This window comes from Lactuca virosa, chromosome 5, assembly GCF_052849685.1.
Source record: "Lactuca virosa cultivar CGN04683 chromosome 5, Lactuca_virosa_CGN04683_v6, whole genome shotgun sequence".
NCBI lineage: Eukaryota > Viridiplantae > Streptophyta > Magnoliopsida > Asterales > Asteraceae > Lactuca > Lactuca virosa.
This window is the reverse complement of record NC_136430.1, coordinates 72,569,860-72,593,687: the sequence shown is the minus strand read 5'-3', so window position 1 is coordinate 72,593,687 and position 23,828 is coordinate 72,569,860. Positions and strand designations below refer to the sequence as shown.

At 34.4% G+C, this 23,828-nt stretch overlaps 1 protein-coding gene across 1 annotated transcript; it reads right to left on the bottom strand.

The window, feature by feature from the left end:
* Positions 1 to 2,686: 2,686 nt before the first annotated feature.
* Positions 2,687 to 23,550, bottom strand: LOC145111385 (protein FAR1-RELATED SEQUENCE 5-like). The gene is made up of 11 exons (XM_079047668.1): positions 23,386 to 23,550; positions 11,608 to 11,710; positions 10,862 to 11,266; positions 4,908 to 5,082; positions 4,608 to 4,675; positions 4,418 to 4,560; positions 4,083 to 4,245; positions 3,801 to 3,976; positions 3,207 to 3,428; positions 2,809 to 3,117; positions 2,687 to 2,725 (listed from the first exon to the last, which is right to left on the bottom strand). Exons 1-11 carry the CDS (start codon positions 23,548 to 23,550, stop codon positions 2,687 to 2,689), a joined length of 1,968 nt encoding a protein of 655 aa, XP_078903794.1.
* Between the last annotated feature and the right edge of the window lie 278 nt (positions 23,551 to 23,828).

Sequence of the window (23,828 nt, the reverse complement as noted above, 5' to 3'; positions counted from 1 at the left end):
CAATCTTTAGAAATAGGGCTATGAGAGATTATTGATCGTGAATGTTATTTGAATAATAGGAGGAGGCTAGGTCGGGAAGTTGAGCACGAGAGTTTATCCGACTTCATTGAGGTGAGTCTTCTCACTATACTGTACCTGGAAGGGTACCTATGTGTGACCGGAAGGTCTTATATGCTATGAGATGTATGTGTTGTATGCTGTTATGTGATATGTATGTGCTATGAATGTTATGTATGATAAGGACCGGAAGGTCAAGATGATATGGACCGGAAGGTCGGGAGGTTACGGACCGGAAGGTCGATACGGGTAGGACCGGAAGGTCTACCGGGATTTGGGACGGAAGTCCCCTGAGACACTTGGACCGGAAGGTCCCACATAGTTATGGCCTGGAAAGGCGTATGTGTTGTATGTGGTATTTTGGGGAACTCACTAAGCATTTATGCTTACAGTTGTTGTGTTATGTGTTTCAGGTACTAGCGAGGATCGCGGGAAGGCGCCGGCATGATCCATATACACTCATGGAGTTTATGTCTTGAGATTTTGGGATATGTTTTGTCATGATAACATTGGATACATTATGTTTTGATATCACCTTATGAATGAAAGTATGTTTTAAAAATGAAAAATTGTTTTGGAAATTTACGTTGTTACAAGTTCACACCCCCTTAATCAACCTTTTAAATGATTTTAAATGCTTTTATGGGGGGGAATACAAGTAGATACATTATAGTTATTATATCAACCACATGTGATTAATGACTATCAAACATATGGATTGTCTTACTTTTCAAACTATGTTATCAATCAAACTACTTAAAACTGTTTTACAAACTCTTTTACATGTTAAATACTTTCATTAAACTCTTTTAAACTTATACTTTGTCAAATATGTATCTATATAGATATAGTTATATAAGTAGGATTGAAAGGACTTGGGACTGATACCTCGCCTTGCTTCCTGTTCCTCGTTTGGTTGTGGACTTAGGGTATCGGTTATTTGTCCGAAGGTCGTTTGAATCCTAGTTATATATTATGTATATGTATATAGATATAAAAGTTACTTCTTTCATTTCAATACCTTTGGGTAGCAAAGGTATACAAACATGTTCATACATACAAACAACATTGCTAGTAAACTATAATAGGTATAGTTTAGGAAGTTACTAATACTATTAATAGAACAATGAAACATACAATGAGTCAGTTCATACATGAGTCAACACATACTATAACGAGAAACAGATAGAGAATACTATAACGAGAAACAAACGATAACATACAGAGAGAACATACATACATACTAGACAGAGAGAGAGAACATACAATACAGCTAGTACATACTATACATTATACAAGAGAACATACTATTATGAGAAACAGAGAGAACATACATACATACTAGACAGAGAGAGAAAACATACAATACAGCTAGTACACACAATACATATACAAGTACATTACAACAATTATGTGAGCTATGTAACGGGGCATGGCATCACCTGTCATGGCTCGTTTTGTATCCAGAATCTCCTTAAGTGGAGAGCGTTGAGTTTATGTATAGATCTATACTAGATTGACTATCCTACACCTTGCTGCTCGCTACAGTGGGACTTGCAAGTCTACGGGTGCCAAATGTCATTTCTTCCGACGTCTTTCATCATCGTGTTTTTAGTCGGTAGTATGGTACAGGCATATCACATGTTACTTTAAATAACAATTGGTTTAAGGTAATTAGTACAGCAGTAGTTACTTAATACAACACTACAGTACTTTATTATTTCCCCATTGCATTCACTTTGTGACCTTCACACAATGAACAGTAATGTAAAAGCTATATTTTTGGTTAATGATAGTCATATTTGGGAAAATACACACTTTTACAAGAAACTAGCATACATTTCATTTGATGCCTTGGTAGAAGGCTACGTTTAGTAGAAAATATAGGATTTTCTAGGAGATACAGACATTTACAAACATTTACAAACATTTACAAACTTATACATTCAAGTACTTACAAACACTTTCATACAAACAATGAAACTAAAATACTTATGATCTCACCAGCTTTAAAGCTGATAAACTCTTTCAAAATAACTTGTATTCTCAGGTCACCAGTAGACAGGTACCGGTGCCAGGTTTTGAGAAGATGGAGCTCGTTCAAGACTCATCTTTTATTTTGTTTCATATTTTTGGTGTCTATTAAACTTCACAGAACACACTTGTATTAAATTATATTATTAATGCAATGGATGATGTTGTTGCTTGTTTACTACTATGCATTGTTGTGATACTGTACATGACGTCCTCCACCCCCGAACGTTTTCGCCGTTCTGGTTTTGGGGTGTGACATTTTCTCTCTAAACGTTGAAAGCATAAATAAGCAGAAACCAGATCTTATTTACATCGTTTGTTCAATCTGCATTCGTTTTACTCTGATTTTGATTAATACTTGATTCCACAATTCATCACTTTTGTATAACTATTTTGGTGTCAATATACATTGATTAAACACATGTAAAAACTTATACTTATTAATGCAATGGTTGTTTGTACTTTGATTACTATAATGCATGTGTTGTGATACTACAAATGAAGTCATCCATCCCCGGATGTTTCCGCTGTCTGGTTTTGGGGTGTGACAAAACATGAATATAACTCTATAAAACACATACGAATATACATGTATTTAATATTCACTAACTAAGTAATCGTTTATGATTATTATCTGTATATATTCACAAATGAATAGAAGGAAATAACATATAAAAAAATATGAAGTAATATTGTATTCATAACTAAATAAAAAACCTGGATGTCTTTTGTTGATTGAGCAGCTGCAATTCTTACTGGACATGTACGTAAATTATGAGGAACTCGTTCTCCACATCCTAAGCACATTCTATGTTCTTTTCTAGAATTAACATATGTTGCTTCACCTACACTTGGGATTCTTTTCTTGATTACATAACCTTTATTGCTTTTAACTTCGGGAACATGAGTATTAATCTCTTCTATAATGGGAATAGAAACAATCATAAGTTTGCATACGACTTCACCATCTGTCTTGCTTTTCAATCCACCAGATGTACAATCACTCTTAAATTCCTTCAACAACATCTGTTATTCTTAACAAAGGAAACCAATTTCTTTTTATCATCTCTTACAATATCCAAACATGATTTAAAACTATAATATGAATCATTAACTAGCTTCACATTCTCACGATCCCCTGAATTGGATTGATGAGAACTAAAACAATAATTTCTTGATATAACGTCTTTTCTCCATCTTTTCAGAATGTATCTTCCAGTAATTTCTTTAACACCACATCTCATCATTATTGTGAAAGCATGTCTGCATAAAACACCCATACAGTTGAAATGTTCACAACTACAATTTATTTCTTTCTCTTCAACTTTTATTCCAACCTGATACAAAAACATAATAAAAAAAATAAAAAAAGAATTTACACATTTTAAATCATATATAAATACTCATATTCATATATGAATACTCATATATGAACAATCATATATAAGTATTAATATATGAATATTACATTCCAATCATATATAACATTTCATCTTCAAATATAAATATTAATAATGTTTATATATAAATATTCTCATATTTATATATAAATATTACATTATTCATAAAAAAGTATTAAATTACTTTGAATTCATTGTTAAATTCGCTTCTACTGTTGTTGTGTTGCACACTATAAACTTCCCACCCATCTTCAATACCAACATAGGAGTATGTATAAAAAAAGTGGTTTTATATATTTCCTTTTGCACCTCAAAAACTAATATATTTGTATAAACTTTTGATGCTTGTAGTTCTATTTCTAGATGTGTTTCCATTTTATATGATGCTTTCTTTGTTGCCTTATCAAGCTCTCGTTGAGTATTCATTTTCTTTTGAATGGAAGTTTCATATTTCATCATGAAATTCAAAAGTAAATTCCCACTTTCTAAGTAGGTATTAAAAAAATGAATTCATACTCTCTGATATTGACAAAGTCTTCATAAACCCACACACTAGAATATCATTAAAATATCCAGGTATTAATTAATCACGTTTTGTAAACATGTCTTTAAACCATCTTGTGTCTTCAAGATTAAATTCATTCATATGAAAACCCCACTTCACCTCAAAGACATTTGGTTTCATATGCATATCCCATACAAGCTTCGTGAATCTTTTTATAAAGTCTGTGTTCGTAAATAAATCATTTGATATCTGTATAAAAACAAAAATAAAACAAACTTCTATATTTATTTATGAATAAATATTAATAAGTAAAATAGTAATAAATATTCATAAATAAATATACTGATATTGAAAAAATTAATATATTAATGTATGAATAACTAATACTATGTAACATATTTGAAATATATTAAAATAATACCTTGTTTTTCAACTTCTTCATTATATGCCACATACATAATCGGTGCTTTGAATTAGGAAACGCGTTCTCAATAACTTGTTTTATTGTCGCATCTTGGTCGGTTAAAACTAGTGTTGGTTCTTTCCCATGAGTTTTAAGAAACGCTTTAAGCAACCATGAGTAGGACTCAATACTTTCATTGCTTAGCAACCCCGCTCCAACAATAACTGGTTTTTATGGCGGTCAATAGTAGTAAATGGAACAAAAACCATTTGATACCTACAACACAAAAAAAGTGGTCATTAATGTAAATTTTTGATGTATTCATAAGTGAATATAAAAGTATTCATGTATGAATAGATTTACAATATATTATAGTAATAATAATAATAATAAAACATGATTATATAATAATATTAAAATAATTTCAATATTCAAAACTGAATATTAAACATAAAGTTAAAATATTCATATACGAATAACTTATAGAAAACTAAATAGAATAACATACTTTTTTGTTCGGAAAGTTGCATCAAACGAGATAACATCACCAAATGCAGCATAATATGCCTTCTCCATTTCATCAGCCAAAACATCATCTTGACAATTAAACTCAAATGAGTAATTTGGATATTGAGCTCGACGGTCATTCATTATATTTACTATCAAATGGGCATCTTTATAACCTATAACCATGTTGATATCTCTCCTTAAATTTTTATAGTCAACTACTTAGGGATTTACAAACTCATACCCACCTCTCAAACTTTCCCTCAACTTATGAGCCATATTTGGGCCTATTTTTGATGTGGAAGCATGCACTATAAACTCTTTTTTTGAATATGATATTTGCCTCACTTTTTAAATCATTCCTCTTCTCAAGGGGATGGTTGTTGTCACACCCCCAAACCGGAACGGCAGAAACGTTCGGGGGCGGAGGACGTCATGTACTCTATCATAACAATGCATAATAGTAAAACAAGCAACAACATCATCCATTGCATTAATAATATAATTCAATACAAGTGTGTTTTGTATAGTTTATAAGACACCAAAATATGAATCAAAATAAAAGACGAGTCTTGAACGTGCTTCGTCTTCTCAAAACCTGGTCATCAGTACCTGTCTACTGGTGACCTGAGAATATAAGTTATTTTGAAAGCGTAGATCAGCATTAAAGCTGGTGAGTTCATAAGTAACTTAATGTCATTGTTTGTATAAGTTTGATGAAAGTGTTTGTAAATGTTTAATGTAAATGTTGGTAAGTGTTTGAATTTAAATGTTTGTATACTTCCTAGAAAATCCTATATTTTCTACTAAAGTAGTCTTCTACCAAGACCCGACTATTTTGTATGTTTGTTCTTTTGTAAAGTGAGTGTTTTTCCCAAGTATGACTATCATTACCAAAATATAGTTTACATTACCGGTTATATGAGAAGGTCACAATATGAATGTAATGGAAAAATAAGGATGTATTGTAGTATTGTATATAAGTAACTACCGATGTACTAACTACCTTAAACCAGTTTGTTTAATTAAGGTAAAATGTGATGAGATTATAACCATACTTGATTGACTAGTAAAACACGACGTTCGAGACGTCGAAATGGTATGACATTCGTCACCCGTAGACCTGCAGGTCCCACTGTAGCTAGCAGCAAGGTGTAGGATGGTCAATCCCGTATAGATCTATACACAAATTCACGCTCTCCCTCCAAGAGACTCTGGTTACAAAACGTGACACAGCAGTATATTGTCGTGTCATGAAGTAGTGGCTCACATAAATGTTATAGTATTCTTGTATTTGTATCGTATGTTCTCTCTGTTCTAGTGTATAGTATGTTCTCTAGTGTATAGTATGTTCTCTCCGTCCTAGTGTATAGTATGTTCTCTCTGTTTCTCGTTATAGTATGTTTGAACTGACTCATCTATGAACAGACTCTTGTATGTTTCATTGTTCTAGAAATAGTGTGTAGTAATCTTCTAAACTATACCTATTATAGTTTACTAGTGATGTTGTTTGTATGACTGAATCATGTTTGTACACCTTTGCCAACCAAAGGTATTGAACTGATGTAAGAACTTTTATATCTATACCCATGTACATAATATATAACTAAGATTCAAACGACACTCGGACAAACAACCGGTACCCTAAGTCCACAACCAAACAAGGAACAGGAAATAAGGCAAGTTATCAGTCCTAAGCCCTTTCAACCTTATTTATATAACTATATCTATATAGACATGATTTTGACAATATATAAGTTTAAAAAAAAGTTTTGTAAAATGATAAAGAGTTTATGTCACACCCCAAAACCGGAACGGCGGAAACATTCTAGGGTAGAGGACGTCATGTACAGTATCATAACAATGCATAATAGTAAAGACAAGTAACAACATTCATTGCATTAATATAATAATTGTAATACAAGCATGTTCTGTATAGTTTGTAAGACACCAAAAGTATAATCAAAATAAAAGATGAGTCTTGTGTGTGCTCCATCTTCTCAAAAGCTTCATCTGTACCTGTCTACTGATGACCTGAGAATACAAGTTATTTTGAAAGAGTTTATCAGCATAAAGCTGGTGAGTTCATAAGTATTTAGTGTCATTGCTTGTATGAAAATGTTTGTAACAATTTAATGTAGTAACTGATTTCAAATGTTTGTAAATAGTATACTCCCTAGAAAATCCTATATTTTCCAGTAAAAATGTAGTCTTCTACCAAGACCCGATTGTTTGTGTATTTGTTCCTTATGTAGTGTAAGAGTTTTTCCTCAGTGAAACTATCATTATAAAAATATAGTTTATTTAAACGTGTATGTGATAAAATCACAATGTAATGAAATACAGACTCCAGGTAGTACTAAATGTACAGTACACCTCGGGGAGTCTAAAGTAGTAACATGTAGACTCCAGGTGGTATTAATTGAACAATACGCCTCGAAAAGTCTATTTTTGCCTTTAATTCTTAATTGGTTAATTAAAGGTTTGAATGTGAACTCGTATGTAACCATGCTGATCGACGGCTGAATAACGGATGACCCTCCAGGTCATATATAGTGAGGTAACATTTTGTCACCCCTTGGCCTTTCGGCTAGGACTGTAGCTAGCATTCGGGATGTGGGAGTGTCTGTCCCGTATAGATCTATACACATAATGCCCGCTCTCCCTCCAGGAGACTCTGGTTACAAGGTGATAGCATAGTAAAGTGTCGTATCGAGAGGTAGTATGTCACATTCTGTTTATAGTAATCAAATGTTTGTATAGTATGGCATAGTGTAGTGATGTTTTCTCTTTACTAGTATATAGTATGTTTTTGTATAGTGTATATTATGTTCTCTTGTATAGTGTATAGTATGTTTTCTTGTATAGTATGTTTTCTTGTATAGAATATAGCGTGTATTGACTCATAACTGTACTGGCTCTTGTATGTGTCGTTGTAATAGTAGTAGTGAGTAGTAAAACCTTAACTATACCTATTATAGTTAAATAGTAATGTTGTAGTTATGCCTTTGTTACACAAAGGTGCTGAACTGAAGTGAAAGCTTTTATATCCAACACATATATATATATATATATATATATATATATATATATATATATATATATATATATATATATATATATATATATATATGATATATAACTAAGATTTCAACGACATTCGGACAAATAACGGGATACCCTAAGTCCACAACTAAACAAGGAACAGGAAATAAGGTGAGCTATCAGTCCTAAGTCCTTCAAATCTTACTTATATAAATATATTAGTGCAGATATGAGTTTGATAACAATGCAAGTTTAAAAGAGTTTGGAAACAGTTTTTGTATCTAAAAGTTTAATAAAAGGTTTTAAAACGCTTGTAAACCATAATTTTGATAGTAACTTGAAAGTAGTAGTAAATCTTTCTGTTTGTTCTAGTTATTAATCACATGTGATTAAAGCAACAACTAGAATATTTCAACTTGTATTCTCCCCCCCCCCCCCATAAAATAATTTAAAATCATTTCAAATGTTGATTAAGGGGTATGAACTCACCTGCAGTGAGTGGTTTGGATGGAAGTGCCGGATAGGATGCTAAGTGTCAAGTGAAGACTTGAACTCACATACGGATCCTATTTAACATGTAATGATACATATATGTATCCAATTAGTCATTTAACAACCCATTTATCAAGTAAAGACACCCTAATACAAGGATAACACTTTGATTCAAGTGCTAGGAGTACTAAAGGGTTGTATCTAAAGAGAGTATGGCCTCACATTGGAGTTTACTTCCCATTTGGTAATAATACATGAGTTTACGGTTTTTGGTCTTTTCCCCCATGAGTTTACGGCCGTAAACTCATGGTAATTTGTACCATTGTGTGTTTTAAGGTCTCATACCCCTCAAGGAAGTGATCTAGGTTTGTATCCAAGGCTTAGGAAGGGACTAGGGCTCAAAATGGCCCTTCATTGGAGTTTACGGTTCATGGACCACTCCCTTGGAGTTTACGGTCGTAAACCCATGAGTTTACTGCCGTAAACTCATGGTAACTCCTACCATTTCGTGGTTTGGGGTCTTTAGCTCATACATTCAAGGTTCTAGTCCCATATCCAAGTCCTAGAAGGTGTTGGTGGCACTTATACACCACTTGATGGTGTTTACGGTCCAAGGAGATGCCTTGACCGTAAACCCATGTGTTCTTGGGGGTTTTTGATGTTTGTCAATGGTTTAACAAGTATTCTAAGTAAGTAACTAGTTAGGAGGAGTGTACTTACTTATAGGAAGCTTGTAAGAGTGTTTAAGGCCCAAAAACACTAGTATGTGTTCTTGGTGTTCTTGGTGTTTTGAAGAACACTTGAAGATCTATGAAAAAGACAAGATTTCATGGATGAAATCATGTATAACTACTAGATGAAGTGTTATAACAACAAAACAAGAGAAGAAACACTTACATTTTTGGAAGATTGGAAGAAATGTGTTATGATACTTGAGAGAAAAGTTGGGTGTTCTTGAGCTTGGAAGTGTAAAGTGAGGAAGTGGGGAGTAAACTCATGCCTTAAGCATGAGTTCAAGGTCAAGAGGAGTTTACGGCCCAAACTCCCCAAGTTTGGCCGTAAACACCTTGTTATGGTGTTGAAGTGTTTATTTGTTACACATTTCCCCATAAAAGATACTTCCTTTTATTTGTCCTTTTGACGAATTTTAAATAAAAACACCCAAACAGGCTTTAAACCGGCCAAAAATGTACTGAAATGAATTTGACTAATATTTGCAGTGCTTGACTGTAGAGTTTATACAAATGAAAATTTTGGGTTGTCACAGTTTAACATATAAAAGAGTTTATAAAACGATTTGAAGCAGTTTGTTTGATAACACAGTTTTGAAATATAAGAAATCCACTTGTTTGATAGTTATTAATCACATGTGATTGATACAATAACTATAATGTTTTCTACTTGTATTCCCCCCCCCCCCATAAAATCATTTAAAATCATTTAAAAGATAAGTTAGGGGTATGAACTCACCTGTAGTGAGTGATTCGAGTGAAAGATCGCTATAGGGTGCTAAGTGTCAAGTGAAGTCTCGAGCACAAACGGATCCTATTAAGCATATAATGACACATATATTTATATAAATAGTGTATATAACAACTAATCATGGAAGGGAACCACCTTAAGGACTAGGAAACACTTGAATTGAAGTGTTACAATCACATATGATTGCATTAAAGGGGTTTACGGCCACACAAGTGTGTTCACGGCCTTGGTGTTTACGGCCATAGTGTTCACGGCCATGGGAGTTTACGGTCAATGAAGATCTTGAGGAGGTTGTACGGCCAAGGGAGATGCTCATGGCCGTAAACTCTTATTTTTCTTGGGAAATGTTTGTTTTCGAGGGTGTATGTTAAGAGCTTCTATAGGATAACTAGTATATGGAAGATTACTTACGTTTTGAAGCTTGAAGGGGGTGTTCACGGTCCAAGAACTAGTATGTGTTCTTGGTGTTCTTGGTGTAAGTGATGAAGATTTGAAGATCTAACCAAAAGAGATGAAATCATAGGGTTTCACTAGATTAAGCAAGGTACCAACTAACAAATGGAAGAAACACTTACATATTTGAAGATCAAGATGAAAACTCTTGATGATAGTTGAGAGAGAATCGAGTTTCTTGAGTTGGAAGTGTGAGAAGTGGTGAAAAATGAAGGAATATCATGTATATGGGAGGAATTTACGGCCAGCCAAGAGTTTACGGCTGTAATCTCTAGTTTACGGCCGTAAACTCCAAGACTTGGAGTTTTTCGGCTCGAATGCTGCACAGTGAACTCTAGCAGATACTCCCTAACACCAAATCCTTGAATGTACTAGGCTTAGAACACTCGAACAGACCCTTAACAATGCTAAAAGATAGCAGAAACAAGTCTGACTTATGATTGAATTGAATGGCTTTACAAGATAGAAATTTCGGGTTGTCACAGTTGTGAAGTTCATCAAACTGAAAAACTTTATAATATGGAGTTCCATACACAGATTCAAATATAATCTTTGCTTGACAACCAATAACCCTTGAATTCGAATTTCTTTTCCTTCTAACACCACTTGTACCCAATGTGTCACAAGATTTTTTTTGTTTGCCACCACGATTGCATATAACATGTTTCTTCTTTATAATATTGTTATCAAACCTTGTTTCTGTGCTCGGTCTCACATCAAAACCACCAATTTCAGCATACTCAGAGTACATTTTGATGGCCAACTTTAACGATTTGAAGATTAAACCTTCAAATGGAATAAGTTGAACAGGTACATTTGGCTTATAGACATGTTCTCCAATTACATTACTACAATATTGTGCATCATCTACTGAACTCGAAAATTCACCTGATAAAAAATTATAAAATCTAAATCAGTCTAGTGACACTTTATTTTAATAAACAATAAACACAAAGACACTCTTTATTCACATATGAATAAACCAAAAAACAATGTTTATTAATGCAAGAATAAAACAATCATATATGAATACATAAAATTCATATGACTAAAAAAACAGTATTTATTCATATATGAATAAAACAAAAATAATAATAAATTCGAAATTACAATTATCACACGTTTATTAATATATGAATAAGACAATAATTTATTCAGATTTACATATTCATATGTAAATACATGATCATCACCAAAATTAAAAATAACATAAGAACAATTAGTGATACCCTTAATAAATGAGTTCTCAACATCTTCTTCTTCATTCTCACACATTGAAAAATAGAAATCGGCATCAATAACACTCGAATTTGACATAATAAACCAATTGAACTGTAATAAACAACAAAAACAATCTTAATATTGATGAAATAATTATAAAATAAAATAGAAACTGAACGACAACAACATTAATATCAATTCAAAATCAAAACAAAAAACACAAAAAAATCGTAAATATGAAAACCTGATCAATTTCGAATCTGTCTCACTTCAGAGTGTACAAACGATCTGCTTCAAAATTAAATCAGTTGCGATCCGATGATGCGATCGCAATACAGATGTCAAACTTTACAAAAAAAATCTGATGAAGCAATTGCAATACTGACGACAGCTCGTGAACCCAGGTATTCATCAAATACAGATCTAAAACTTCATGACAAATGGATAAGCGACCCAAATTCAATGAATACATGTAATCGCTAACGAATTATATAAAGAAAGAATCTTGATAATGAATTCCGATATATCCGATTCAAATGAGATAAAGATTAACGAATTTCGATTGAAAATGAAGAAAGAATAATCGGATTGATATTCAATATCTAAGGAAATCGGAAACTGAATATGAATAAGAAAGAAGGCGATCTAAAAAGTGGCTAATTTACATATATACCCTTAATGAAAAAATGATCTGCACGTTTTTAAGGTTTACATGTTAGTTAAATGATTGGCTGAGAATGATTCCCCCATTCTCAATCTTTTTTTTATTTTCTCAATTGAACTTACTTACCCTCTCTCTCTCTCTCTCTCTCTCTCTCTATATATATATATATATATATATATATATATATATATATATATATATATATATATATATATATATATATATATATATAGGGAAAAGTTCAATAGAGAACCATAATTATTGGTTCTTCAAGGAACCAAATCTTTTTTTCAATTTCTAGAGCTTATTCTTTATCGAAAAAAAATCTAAAAATATCTAAATTCATATATTAAAATTGTGAATGTGAAAAATATTTTTCGGATTCACCGTGTGAATCCGGATTCACATTGTGAATTTTCAAAGATTCACATTGTGAATTTGACGTAAAAAAAATCGAATTTGATATCATTGGAAAAAGGATAAAAAGTTATGAATTTCTGTATTTTTAGTTTTTTTTTTGATAAAAAATAAGTTCTAAAAGTTGAAAACAAGATTGGTTTATTGGTTCCTTGGTTAATTATGGTTCTCTATTGAACCTCACCCTATATATATATATATATATATATATATATATATATATATATATATATATATATATATATATATATATATATATGCTTAGGTTATTATATTCTAACTAATTATTGTGTGAATGAATGAATGATTGTGGGCCAATCATTTTACTTATTTTAAGAAAGTGATTAATACATATTATTGAATTAAATATAATTGAAAAATATCATCTAATTTAACTAGAAGGGTATTTTAGTCAATTAATATAGATTTAATAAAGGAAATTTGCATATTTTAAGGGATCATAGATTCTATTAATTTTAAAAATCTGATTTTACGAGTTATAAGGTTTTAATTCGGACATTCTGACAGAATATGTTTGAGTATGTTCAAAAATAAAAATATTCTTGAACCATAAAATAATAAAAATATTCTTGAACATATTTCTTGATCATGACTTTAAAAAAATTTTGTAGAATAACAAAATTCTCGAACCATCAATTGAAGAATTAAAACAAAAATTACATTAATTCTTATAGAATACATGTAACAATTGCAAAGAATTACATTTATTGTTAAAGAATAAAACTAAAAAACTTTCAAATCGGGAAAAAAAAACATCAAAATCTAACAAATACACTAATTCATTCTAAAAGAATAACGTTGCTAAGAAACACTTTCAATTTTGTTGTCCGTTCTTCAAGCATCAACTTCTGTGAAAACAAATCCAATTGTAGTTTAGAATCCAATAACGCATTAGCAAATGATAAATAAAAAACTATATTCCTTTGGAAAAATATGCGGACTTGTTAACTGCACCAAAACCAATAACCAAAAATTGTAGAACATGTATAATCAATGAGAAAATATCCATATTCCATTCCAACATAATTAGAATTCGTGTTTCCATTCCGATAGAATTTGAATTCGTGATTCCATTCCGATAGAATTGGAATTCTATAAAATACACAAACCACTAAGGGATTACTAGAAAGCAGTTTCATAAGTTGATGGACAAATATATGAATCATACACAGAAAGGAGGAGTAAAATTTGTGACAACTTGGACGCCTCTTACAGATGACCAACCATCATGAAATTGAAAACCATCATTTAATGAATATTAAAATAAAAAACTCATCAAATCTCCATACAACATATATGCTCTAGGAAACAAGTTTTTGTCATCATTGTTTTATATAAAAAAAAACAATTAAGTTAATACAAATAAAAAGAAAACTTACTATGAAAGTCAAATAGATATAACATGCGATTCAATAATATATCTCAGTTTTAAAAATATGGTTGAATTTTGAACTTTAAATCTCAAAATAAACGATATCCTCCAATAGCCACAAGCCCAAAACTCCATAAACAGTTTAGAATTGGCATATAGATTACAATAAAAGCTTCTAGAACTAATGAAAGTAAAAAAAAATGTCGATAACAAAAAAGTTTAAATTGCAAGATACAGGGAATAAATCAACACTAAATCTAATAGATAGGATTATATCCTATTTTATTATTAAGAAGAAAAATATTACCTCAAAAGCCAGTGTTCGTATGTATCAAGCCCAGCAAAAATCGACAAACCTTGATGAACCCTAGATTGTTAGGATTTGGGTTACGATGGCAACCGGTAAAACTCAAATAAACTTCAATTTCACCTGATGGGATCGGTCGGAGGTGTGGACATCGGAAGGGAGCGACGAGCGACGGAGTAGACATGGCAGGCAGATAACGTCGATGAGTAATTGTTGATGGCGATCGGAGATGGCGATGGCAATCGATTTTTGTAGAACTCAAGATCGATTTTGTAGTCTATTCCAATTTTGCAGATCGGCAAAGATTTGGTTTTTAGATAAAGAGGGGAACGACTCTAGATATAAACATGGAGAAATTAGGTTAAAAGTCAATACCATGATTATAGGGATTATTTTTGGAAGTTATTAATCATATTACTAAATTACCCTTATTTATTTAATTAATTATTTAATTTTTTATTTAATTTTGATTGGCCCACATTTATGCATACAATCACACAATAATTACTTTGAACACCTGAACCTCTTTCTCTCTCTCTCTCTCTCTATATATATATATATATATATATATATATATATATATATATATATAGGGGTCCGGTTCCGATGATGACTCAAAAAATGGTGAGGACAATTCTTCATCACCCATTTCGTCAAGGGCACAAACGTCAAACACATATACTTGGTTGTGGTGCGTTCGCATGCGACCCATGTCCATGGTAACTAATATGGACTCGAGGATTTAATCACGTGCAACGAAGGTTCATGGAACGTCATTTAAGTGGGTTCTATTATTTATTTTTGTTTATATCTACTTTTTTTAATTTTAAAAAAAATTAAACAAATATATGCTCGGTTTTAACGTTTTTTATGTTTTTTTTCTTTTTATTCGTACATGGAGTCGGGGGAGAATGGCTTTTGGTTTCTTTATTTTACAAATGGGCATGTTGGATCATATATCTATCCATATATCGGGATAGATAGATTGATCATCACACCCGAGATCTTTGATAATGGCGATATCCACTCATATGGCCATGTTCTATTCCGAGGAATAAAATAAAATTGTCTTTCGAAGAGATGGATGAGTGGTTGAAAGCACCGGTCTTGAAAACCGGTATAGTTTACTATCGAGGGTTTGAATCTCTCTCTCTCTCTCTCCTTTTTTGCTAGTTAAATAAATTTGTTTCTTTATGGGATTGGTTTTGACCGAATGGTTTCATTATCATAAAGAAAGGGGAGTGGCTCGGCTATCCCGCCTAGCCAAGCCAGAAAATAGGATTAAATATAAATGAGTTGAAAATAAAGAATATTTTTTTATGGCATGATCCCTATATGTATGAAGGAACCGAAGTGACTCCTAGTTCAAGTCTTTGATCTCCTATCTCAATTAAGAGGGTTCATGGAAAGAACATGTTCAAAATCACGATAATTCCTTTTTCAAATCCTGCTACAGCTGCACAAGCTCTTCCTGTGTGCCACAAATTCCCTATGAAGAAGAAGAATCCTAGAACAAAATGAGAAGCAGCTAACCAACTTCTAGGAGAGACATAATTGACTACATTGATCTCGGTAGCTACGCCACCCACAGAATTTAAACAACCTAAAATACCATGGGTCATATATTCTGCGGAACAACGTTCTTGCCAAGGTTGTATATCTTTTTTAGCTGACGTAAGTCCAACCCAATTGGACCCCTTAGGGGTTCTAACCAAGGAGCACATATCCCAAAAATGCATAGTTTCTCCTCAAAAAATGACTTCTTTAGTTGGGGAACGCATTAAATATTTACCTAAACCGGTAGGAACTTGAGCAGATCCAACGTTAGCTCCAAGACGTTGGTCTCTAACTAGAAAAGTAAATGCTTGGGCTTGAGAAGCTTCTGGTCCAGTTGGTCCGTAAAACTCACTAGGATAAGCAGTATTATTGAACCAGACAAAACAACAAGCAATAAAACCAAAGACAAATATAGCCGCTAATCTATAAGATAAGTAAGCCTCTCCAGACCATACAAGTGCTCGTCAAGCCCATGTGAAGGGTTTGGTTAACTATGTCAAATTTGTCACACCCCCAAACCAGTCGGCGGAAACGTCTGGGGGTGGATGGCTTCATTCGTAGTATCACAACACATGCATTATAGTAATCAAAGTACAAACAACCATTGTATTTAAAAAGTATAAGTATTTACATGTGTTCCATCATTGTATATTGAAACCAAAATAGTTATACAAAAGAAGAAGACAAGACTCAAAATAGCTCCATCTTCTCAAAAGCTCGGGGAGTACCTGTCTACTGATTCCCTGAGAATACAAGTATATTGAAAAAAGAGTATCAACATAAAGTTGAGTGAGTGCATAAGTGTTTATGTTTGAAAGTATGTTTCTGTTTCTTGCATATGTAAATCGTTACATAAAATCCTATATTTTCTGTTGTATATGAAAAGTAGTTTTAATCTCATAAAACCATTCTGTTTGTAAACTAATGTTCTGTATTTGTATTCCTTTATGTAAAACTTGTAACCGTGAGTGTGCCTGGTTCCACCAGTTGTTATTGTAATTTGTAATGTAATACTGTAAATTGTATCTTGTAAAACTAGTACTTTGAAAATGTACTTAAGTTTAGTTAATTATACACTAACGTATTGTTAATATACTTTTATTGAGTTATTATAACCATACTGACTAGATGGCCTGACCCAACGCATTGAAGGCGTTGAAAGCTGTTGATAACAACTGTCACTCGTAGGAGTGTATGCCTGACTGTAGTTAGCAGTCTGAGTGCGGGGTTGTCAATCCCAATATAGATCTATACACACATTGTTTCGATCCCCGGCTGGAGATTCTGGTTATAATGTCAGGACTTTAACTATATTGCTTAAATGAATTAAACAACCTGTATCAAAACACTCATAAAAAGCATATAAACGTTACATGTATAATAGTTATGAAAACCCAATCATTCTGAAATAAATGATTAACAGTATGTTTTTTAATTAGTATTCTTAACATGTATATGAAAAATGTATACTCTTGATTAGTTTTGAATCAACCTTTGTTCTTGTAAAACAGTGTACTTTAGTATACTTGAATCGTGAATTAATATTCTATGAATCATAAATTATACCTATTATAATTTATATGTACTTTCTGAATTGATATTAACTGTTCATGAATGCAACCCCTTGCTCAACATGCTACAAAGGGTATTTGGACTGAATGAAATAGCTTTTATATTTATATACATATACAATTATACATAAGTAAAATTTAAACGACATTCGGACAAATAACCGATACTTATAATCCCACATCCAAACAAGGAAAAGGAACCAAAGTGGGTTATCAGTCCTAAGCCTTTTAAATCTTATTTATATAAGTATATATATATATATATATATATATATATATATATATATATAAATATGATTTCTGGGGAAAAATATAAGTTTATAAAAACATTTAAAAGAATTTTAATATTTTGAAATAGGATGCTTAGTTCCACGAGTGAAATCCCGCAAGAAAACAAGTCCTATATAATGATTTGTATAGCATATATGCATCCAATTAGCTAAAATAATCATAGGAATGATTAGAAACTGGACTAATTTGTAAGTATAACATACAAATTGAAGTGTTTGAAGCTAGATTGGAGGTTGAAATGGGTTTACGGCCAAGAGTTTACGGCTAGGAGAGTTGACGGCCAGGTGTTCTTGAAGAATGAAGAACACTTGATGATCCTAGACCAGATTCTAAGAAGATTCAAAGGTTTTGAGGTGCTTGTTCTTCACGTGTTCTTCGCGTTCTTCTTGAAAACTAGTAAAATCAATGGGTCTTAGCCTAATAATTGAAGATGGAAGGGTGTTCTTGAAGGGATAACAAGATCAAGAATTGATACCTGTTAGATTATGTGATGAACTAGTGTTTAATCACTTGAATAAGATGAACAATGATGATCTTGGTGTGTTCTTGAGGAGATATGATGTTCTTGGTGGATGATACTTGAGAGAAAAAGCTTGAAATCTCGCGTGGAAGTAAAGAAATGAAGTAAAAACTAGCTGGAATATATATATATATATATATATATATATATATATATATATATATATATATATATATATATATATATATATATATATATATATATATGCGAGGGTTCACGGTCCGAGGGTTTACGTCCGAGGTCGGCTAGAGTTTACGACCGAGAACGTGTTCCAATGCGATAAGGTTCAGTTTCTGAGACGATAAGGTTCAGAGAGTTTACGGCCGAAGCCGTTGATGGCTGCGAGGGTTTATGGTCCGAGGAGTGTACGGCCGTAAACCCCTTTGCGGTCCGAAGTGAAGGAATAAGATGCGATGTTTCTCGGTATTTAAGCCTTTTCCTTCTAATTTCAATTGTAATTATTTTAAGGATTTTTAACAAGTAAAGGTTATTATTATAACCTAAATAAAAACCCAAACAATAAAAAGGACCTTAGTTGACCCTCGTTTGACTTTGGTTGACTAGAGTTGACTTTACAAACAGAAAATAACGGGATGTTACATTATCCCCCCGTTAGAGAGAATTTCGTCCCGAAATTTGGATTAAAGAGATACAGAAAGACGAGGGAAAAAGATGTGGATACTTCTGTTGCATTTGATCCTCCCGCTCCCAAGTGAATTCAGGTCCCCGTTTTGCTTTCCAGCGAACCTTCACTATCGGGATACGGCTTTGTTTGGTTCTCTTTACTTCCCTGTCTAAAATCTCTACGGGTTCTTCCACGAAGTTGAGATTCTCATTTACCTCGATCTCATCGAGTGGGATAACAAGAGTCTCGTCGGATAAACACTTTTTCAAGGTAGAGACGTGGAAGACGGGATGTATGTTACTTAGTTCTTGAGGTAGTCGGAGTTTGTAAGCTACTGGACCGATTCTAGTAAGAATCTCGAATGGTCCTATGTACCTTGGATTCAGCTTGTCACGCTTTCCAAAGCGTATAATGCCCTTCCAGGGTGAGACCTTCAACATGACGCGGTCACCAACCTGGAATTCCAAAGGTTTTCTTCTTTTGTCAACTTAGCTTTTCTGTCTATCTTTGGAAGCTTTAAGTCGCTCCCGGATTTGTACGATTTTCTCTGTAGTTTTGCGAATGGTTTTCGGACCAGTAAGAGTACTGTCAGGAACTTGACCTCTAGCTAGCTACGTGTCAGTTGTCACCCACTTCAGCCTAGCACAGAGGTGATATGCACTTGCAGCGATAGAGGGCTTCGAAAGGAGCAACCTTTATGCTAGTGTGATAATTGTTGTTGTAATAGAATTCGACAAGGGGTAAATGAGTATCCCATGCCTTTCCAAAGTCTATCACGTAAGCTCATAACATGTCTTCTAAAGTTTGAATCGTCCTCTCACTTTGTTCGTCGGTTTGTGGATGGTAGGTTGTACTCATGTCCAGCCTAGTTCCCAAAGATTTTTGTAAAGACTGCCAGAAATGAGTGGTGAATCTAATATCTCGGTCTAAAATAATAAATATTGGTACACCCTGCAGTCTAACGATCTCTTTGAGTTAAGTTCTTGTTAGCTTCTCCATCTTGTCGGTCTCTTTTATTGGTAAGAAATGTGCGGATTTGGTTAATCTATCGACGATTACCCAAATAGTATCATAACCACCCGATGTCTTGGGTAAATTAGTTATGAAATTCATTGTAATCCGCTCCCACTTCCATTCAGGGATTTCAGGTTGTTGCAATAAACCTGAAGGTTTCTGATATTCTACCTTGACTTTGGCACAAGTAAGGCACTTGCCCACAAAGGTAGCGATTTCGGTCTTCATGTTAGGCCACCAGTATAGTTTCTTAAGGTCCAGATACATCTTGTCTGAACCTGATTGAATGGAGTATCGGGTTTTGTGTGCTTCGTTCATAACCACGTCTCTGTACCCACCGAACTTTGGTGTCCAGATCCGGTTCATGAAACAATAGAATCCATCATCCCTGACTTTAAAGTTTTTATCCATTCCTCTCAGGGTTTCACCTGCCACGTTTTCAGGTTTTAAGGCCTCAAGTTGACCCTCTCTGATCTGTGTGGACAGATGTGAATGGATTGTCATGGTCAACGACTTTACTCAACGTCCCGAGTATTCTTTTCTGCTAAGGGTGTCAGCTACTACGCTAGCTTTACCAGGGTGATAAAGAATCTCACATTCGTAGTCGTTCAGTAGCTCCACCCACCGTCGTTGTCTCATGTTCAGCTCTTTCTGATTGAAGATATGCTGGAGACTTTTATGGTCTGTGAATATTGTGCATTTCGTGCCATATAAATAATGTCTCCAGATTTTCAGAGCAAATACCATTGCTCCTAGTTCAAGGTCATGTGTTGTATAGTTGACTTCATGTATCTTTAGTTGTCTTGAGGCGTAGGATATAACCTTTCCTCTTTGCATAAGAACACATCCAAGCCCTTGATTAGAAGCATCACAGTACACTACAAAACCCTATGTCCCTTCAGGAAGAGACAGGATCGGTGCACTACACAGAGCTCGCTTCAGCGTTTGAAACGTTGTTTCTTGTTTCTCTCCCCAGCTAAAAGTTACACCCTTTTGCGTCAGGGTGGTAAGAGGTTTAGCAATTCGAGAGAAATTCTGGATGAATTTGCGATAGTAGTCAGCAAGACCTAAGAATTGAAGGATTTCTATAGGCGTTTTGGGTGCTGACCATTTCTCAATTGCCTTTATTTTGGAAGGGTCCACGTGTATTCCTTCTAAACTGACCACGTGACCTAGGAAATCAACCTTCCTGATCCAAAACTTGCACTTTGAGAACTTTGCATAGAGTTTCTATGTTCTAAGAGTTTTCAATACTTGATGAAGATGTTGGCCATGTTCCTCTTTACTTCTTGAGTAGATAAGGATGTCATCAATGAAGACTATGACGAATGTTTCCAGGAATGGATGACACACTCTGTTCATTAGGTCCATGAACACAGCAGGTGCATTCATCAATCCGAACGGCATCACTACAAACTCGTAATGACCATAACGAGTTCTGAACGCAGTTTTGGGAATGTCCTCCTCCGAAATCCATAATTGATGTTACTCGGATCTTAAGTCTATTTTCGATATGTAGCTCGCACCTTGAAGTTGGTCGAACAGATCGTCAATGCGAGGCAGAGGATATCGATTCTTGATGGTAAGTTTATTCAGCTCGCGGTAGTCTATGCACATACGGAATGATCCATCCTTCTTCTTCACGAACAAAATCGGTGCTCCCCAGGGTGAGAAGCTTGGTCTTATGAAACCTTTGCTAAGTAGTTCGTTAAGCTGGCTGGATAATTCCTACATTTCAGAATGTGCAAGACGATAGGGGGATTTGGCAACAAGGGTAGCCCCAGGGATTAAGTCAATTCTGAATTCGACTTGTAGTTCAGGAGGCACTCCTGGAAGATCGTCGGGAAAAATGTCGGGAAAGTTGCAGACCTCAGGAACGCTCGCAATGTCTTTCACTTCTTGCTTTTTGTCTACCACGTGAGCTAAGAAAGCACAGTACTCTTTGCGAAGGTACTTCTATGCCTTTATGCAAGAAATGATCTGAAGTTTTATTCCGGGTTTGTCGCTGTAGATAACAAGAGTTTCGTTAGTTGGCAAGTTCAGACGAATGGCTCTTTCGTAACACAGGATGTCTGCACGGTTAGAGCACAACCAATCCATACCTATTATGATGTCGAAACTTTTGATAGAGACCGACATAAGGTCTATTGGGAACGAAAGGTTATTCAAGGTAAGAGTACATCCTATGTATATATCGTTGGTGGATTCGGATTTCCCGTTAGCCATTTCGACTATGAAAGTTTCATTTAGTGGTTGGGAGTTTTGATTTAGCAAATGTTTGAAATTATGGCTCACACAGCTCTTCTCAGCACCACAATCAAATAGAATGCATGCATAAGTGTTGTTGAGAAGAAACGTACCCGTGACCACTGTCGGGTCTGCCACTGCTTCTTCGTGACCCAAAGCTAAAATCCTCCCAACTCCACCGGCATTTCCAGCTTTTGGACAATCTCTCTTGAAATGCCCTACATCACAGCATTGGTAGCATGCTTGACCTCCAGCGGCATGTACTTGGTTAATCGGTTGGGGTGGTGATTTACAGAATCGGGCAGTATGCCCTTTTCTGTTGCAGTTACGACACTGCATTTCCCGGCAATTTCCATTATGGTGAAAAATTGCACTTGTTGCACTTGGGGAGATTACCGGCATAAGGCTTAGCTGGTGCAGGGTTAGCAGGAACATCAGCAGGTACAGTAGCAGCATTGACTGCCACTAGTTGTTGCTTCTTTAAGGGTTCCTGAGAATATTTGTCCTTCCTCTTGTTCCAACCTTTCTTCTTCTTGTTGTTGTTATTATTATTGTTGTTGTTGTTTCCCTTCGGTTGTTCTGGTGCAGCAAGCACTGAGTTTTGACGGGCTCCGTGGTCTATAAGAGACTGTGCCAGCTCTTTGGCACTGTCAAAGGTAACAGGCCTAGAAGCTAAGACACTTGACTGAATCTGGGGCGACAGTCCCCAAATATACCTCTCGATCTTTTTGCTCTCCAGAGCAACCATTTCTGGACAAAGTATTGCTAAGTCGCAGAATCGGTTTGTATAGGTTGTTATGTCCGAACCAACCATTGTAAGACCCCAGAGCTCTTGCTCGAGTTTCTGAATTTCCCCTCGCGGACAGTATTCCCACATCAGTATTGTTTTCAAGTTCTCCCAGCTTATAGAGTTAGCCACTACCAGAGTCAATGACTTAACATGTCTGTTCCACCATGTTAGGGCTCTATCAGCAAAGGTACTAACAGCAAACTTTACCTTGCTATTCTCCGGGCAGGAGCAGATTTCAAAAATTGCCTCTGTCTTCTCAATCCAATGTCTTAACGCCATAACTCCTCCAGTGCCATTAAAGGTCCTAGGTTTGGCGTTCGAGAAATCCTTATAGGTACACTCTCGTGAGTGCCCGTGACTCTCGTCGTGGTTAGAAGGATGTGCACCAACTCCTGACCCACTAGCACCAGGGGTGTTGATATGAGACATAGCAGCTGCAACAGCTGTCGTGACCGCCGCCTGAAACATGGCAGCGTCAAATTGAGGAGGTGGTGGCGGAGGTGGTGTCGGTGCTTCATTAACAGTGTTACGTCTTGGGTTTCTCCGAGGTGGCATCTTTTACTATAAAAGTTAAAAGATAAAAAGATGGTAAGATATCAAGAATGAACATGAATATGATATCTCTGAACAAAAACACTTAGTTCAATATGAATTTTGTAAGGAATTGGAAATAGAAGTCTACTACAAGTACAACTTGCAATAGGATTATAAGAAATTGAGTGGTTATTTTTCAAAGAGTATAAAAATGCATGTCGATTATATTGGAATATTGAATACATAAAGTCTGGAAAACGTGACCCTAAACAGGTCTACAATACACCAAATTACTGGAA